Source organism: Thunnus albacares, chromosome 22, assembly GCF_914725855.1.
Source record: "Thunnus albacares chromosome 22, fThuAlb1.1, whole genome shotgun sequence".
NCBI lineage: Eukaryota > Metazoa > Chordata > Actinopteri > Scombriformes > Scombridae > Thunnus > Thunnus albacares.
The window spans coordinates 966945-970535 of record NC_058127.1 but is presented as its reverse complement, the minus strand read 5'-3'; the positions used below and the strand labels follow the sequence as shown (position 1 = coordinate 970535).

At 41.4% G+C, this 3591-nt stretch overlaps 1 protein-coding gene across 2 annotated transcripts in view; it reads right to left on the bottom strand.

The window, feature by feature from the left end:
* Positions 1-1719: 1719 nt before the first annotated feature.
* The window catches only part of LOC122973894 (voltage-gated potassium channel subunit beta-3-like), a 30754-nt gene continuing 28882 nt past the window's right edge, over positions 1720-3591 (bottom strand). For both annotated transcript variants that reach the window (XM_044341696.1, XM_044341697.1), the window contains one exon: positions 1720-3482. In XM_044341696.1, coding sequence (XP_044197631.1) covers positions 3390-3482 — 93 coding nt within the window. In that variant the 3' untranslated portion in view covers positions 1720-3389. The remainder of the gene's footprint in view (positions 3483-3591) is intronic.

Here is a 3591-nt window from a genome sequence, read left to right as displayed (position 1 = left end):
ACTCTCCTGCCATGGGGATCCTCTGCCTTCATCTCCTCATCCCATAAACTCTCCAACCACACTGACAGTAGGTGATTTACATCATTTCAATGCAGCCACTCACTGTTTCCCCGGAGCCACGATCATCCTGGATAAGCTGCACTCACTCCCGGCCTCTATGAACCAGGTGTTAGTCCACGTGGGCCCACAGGTCACATCTAAAACTACCACCTACAGACCATAATAACCCAGAATCACCAGAAATCTGACATGATGATTAAAGTTTTCACTGTGTGATCAGTTCAGAACTTTATAGATTTTTATACAGTAGAATTAAACGCACAACAGACGTCTCAATCAGAACAACGACAACAGACGGAGTGTGATGACGGTGTGAAGCAGCAAGGGATCATGGGAGTTGTTGTCTTTGTTGTTAAATAACCAGCTTCAGCAGGATAGGATTACTCCAGTGTTCATCATTCAGGATGTTTTTACCCGCAGAGGTCTCCTCCTCTCCAGAACAAACGTACACGCAGATTAAAATTCAATAAAATACTAATTAAAGCTGTTTCACCTAAAAAAAACAATATTTCTCCGACGATGTTCGGTGACCACCGGACTTCCTGGAGGGGCTGTTAGCCGAGCTGCTGCTAACGTTTGTCCAGTTTATTTCTCTGATAACTTAAGATCCAGACGTCCAATGACTAAAATCCTTCTTCCGGCTAAAAGATATAGTTAAAAACCACCTAAATTTATCATGAAAATGTGTCTTAAAACTGAATAAAAGTCCATTTATAACAGTTTGTGTGGAACAACCACAACGCCGATGTATTATCTTGTATGTGTTACGGACTAGTCAAGTCTAGAGGATTCAGTATTAATGAACCAATACTAGTCCTAACCTGGAGGGTGTAGAAAAGGAGGAAACGTGGAAGAACACAGAGGAAGACGGACTGGTTTCCAGTGTTAGAGACAGACAGTCTGGAGGTGGGTTACCTTATCGGGTTGCCACGCCGACCAGCATTTCAAGTCCCTCCGACTCGGCCCCGAAGAACAAAACTGGTTTTACTCAAGGGTCCGGGTGCAGGAAAGGTGTGAAGCTGTAATGTCTCCAACGCTTCTAAAAAGGGCATCTCTCTGGGCTCAATGTTCGCGCTTTCCCAGCTGAGCCTCCTCACGTTACTCCAGTAACCGTGGCGTCCCTTTTATCCACCCGCAGCTTAACCACACCCCCTTGTTATCTTCTCAATGAAAACCAGTCCAGTTTAGGAAAGGGAAAGGAAGAAAGAGGAACTATAAACCCCGCCCCCTTTACTCCTAACATATGTGTGTAAGTTACTCTTTGGTAGACGCCATTGTAGCGGACAAACACAGCACCGCCGTATGCATCTGGTGCGTGTATACTCTTTGGTAGAGGAGGTATGACGCCATCGACAGGCGACCAAATGAAACGGTCCGTTACTTTGATTAAATTACAGATTTCTACAACATATATAACATAGGTCTAGTTGTTTCTAGACATTTAATGTGGAATAATTACAGATTATAGCTTTAATATGAAGGAAGGAAACAAACTTTAATGTGACAGTAACACTTGTAGCTATAAAAGAGAAACACCTGAAACACACTGACTCAGTTAAACGCTCCGTTTAGAATAAACTGTATCATATGAAAATGTGTTTCTGATATTTTGTCCCGACATGAAGACAGTTCATCGATCACCAGACTGAGACACAAACATGATTTAAATAACTTTATTTGCATTCGTAGTGGTGACGTTTACATCAGGAGGAGCAGGAAGGTTTAAACAGGGTGATAGACGTCATGAAACCATGTGACCAATCAGAATCCGCCCTGGCTCGCCTGTCGTCACGGTGACGGGGTCACATGGTTCCACTCGGAGGTAGGTGATCAGTGACGTCAACCTGAGCGGGTCGCGACCTTTAGAGACCACCTGGCTGAATCATTGTTTTATTTTATTTTTTAATAATTTAAAGTTTAAAATATATAAATCATAAATGTAACTATAATCGATGCTCCATCTTTAAGTTTAATGTTCTTATTTCTGTTGTATTTCTTTATTTTTTAACGTTATAAACAAACTCTTCGGCTTCGTGGTCCGCGACGACGACCCCCCCCGAGAGGTCGCGAGCCTCAGGTTGAGCACCGCTGAGTTAAAATCTTCTATCTAAAGACAAACATTCATAAAATATAGATTTATATTCATATTAAACACTTTTATAAATACGTTTGGGAGTACAGTCAGAGGATACAGGAGGGTCCAGAGCCTCGTACACGCGGCGGAGAGCAGCTGTTACCATGGCAACGCCAAATTCAGACTCACACGAGCCCTGTTAACTTTTTTGGACAGTGACGTTGTCTCGACTAACGGACGGCTCTTATCTGGATGTGAAAGTACAGATTGATGCTACGGAGGCTCGTTTCTGCCAAAAAAATGAAAAAGACATAAAAATATTTATGATAAAGGTCAAAAAATATGATGAACGTATATTCTTATAATATTCTTATAATTAATTAATCAATAAAGTTCTGTTGAGTCTGTTTTTCTCTTCTCTTGACAGAGTTGAACTTCCATATCATCCATGATCAGAGGGAATCTCAGCTGTTACCACGGCGACGTCAAAATCAGACGCACACGAGCCTAACTTACTAAGACTAATGCTACGGAAGCTCGTTTCTGCCAAAAAAAAGGTAAAAAAAAAAAAGATGAAAAGTTATTAATACTTACAGTAAGTTCTAAAAAAAAAAAAAAACGACTCACTACTTTATTATTTTAATTAATAAAATAAAAAATTAAGAAAATTCTCATAATTAAAAAAATAATAATTTTGGCTAAACATCTAAATTTGACAGTAAAGTTCTGGTGAGTCTGTTTTTTTCTTGTCTTGTCAGGAATGAGCCTCCATATGATCATTAAACTAATACACATGAAAGAAACTGAATTTAATGTAAATAATAATAAAAGTATGTTTGATAAACGAAGACGACGTCGTCACAGATGTTTTTAATTGATTATTAACGAGTATTTAACTCATAATTAGGATCCTAAACGCTGATTCATTTCTGTTAATATCTGAACATAAATTCGTAGATTTAAGCTTAACGATGCAGCTAATTGTCTTGTTGCCGTGACAACGGCGCGGACAGACGTGAAACAGCTGTTCTCTGCCGACGCGACGCTCTGCGGCCGCGTCTTCAGATTAATATAAGAATAAATATTCTGATATATTTCTGATTATCTGCGGGAACGGGAGACGTTCCCGTCTCCATGACGACGACGATGACGTCACCGCCGGCGTCTCTTTTCGTTGGTCCCTCTGTCGTCGTCGTCGTCGTCGTCAGCTCTCAGTCGCTGGATGTTTTTGGATAAAGTTTTTGGTTGTTCCTCCTCAGCTCCTCGCCTCCCTCTTGCCGTTTCGCGGCTTGTTGCCGAGCAACGCGTCCATCTCGGTGATGAGGGGCGGAGTCAGCTGAGTCAGAACCTGCAGGAGACACAAGCAGACGGTAAGTGTACCGATGAACGGGAGCAGAATGACACCCAGAGGTGCTTTAGAGCAGTTTGTCTCTCTGTTTTATACGATGATGCTTCAT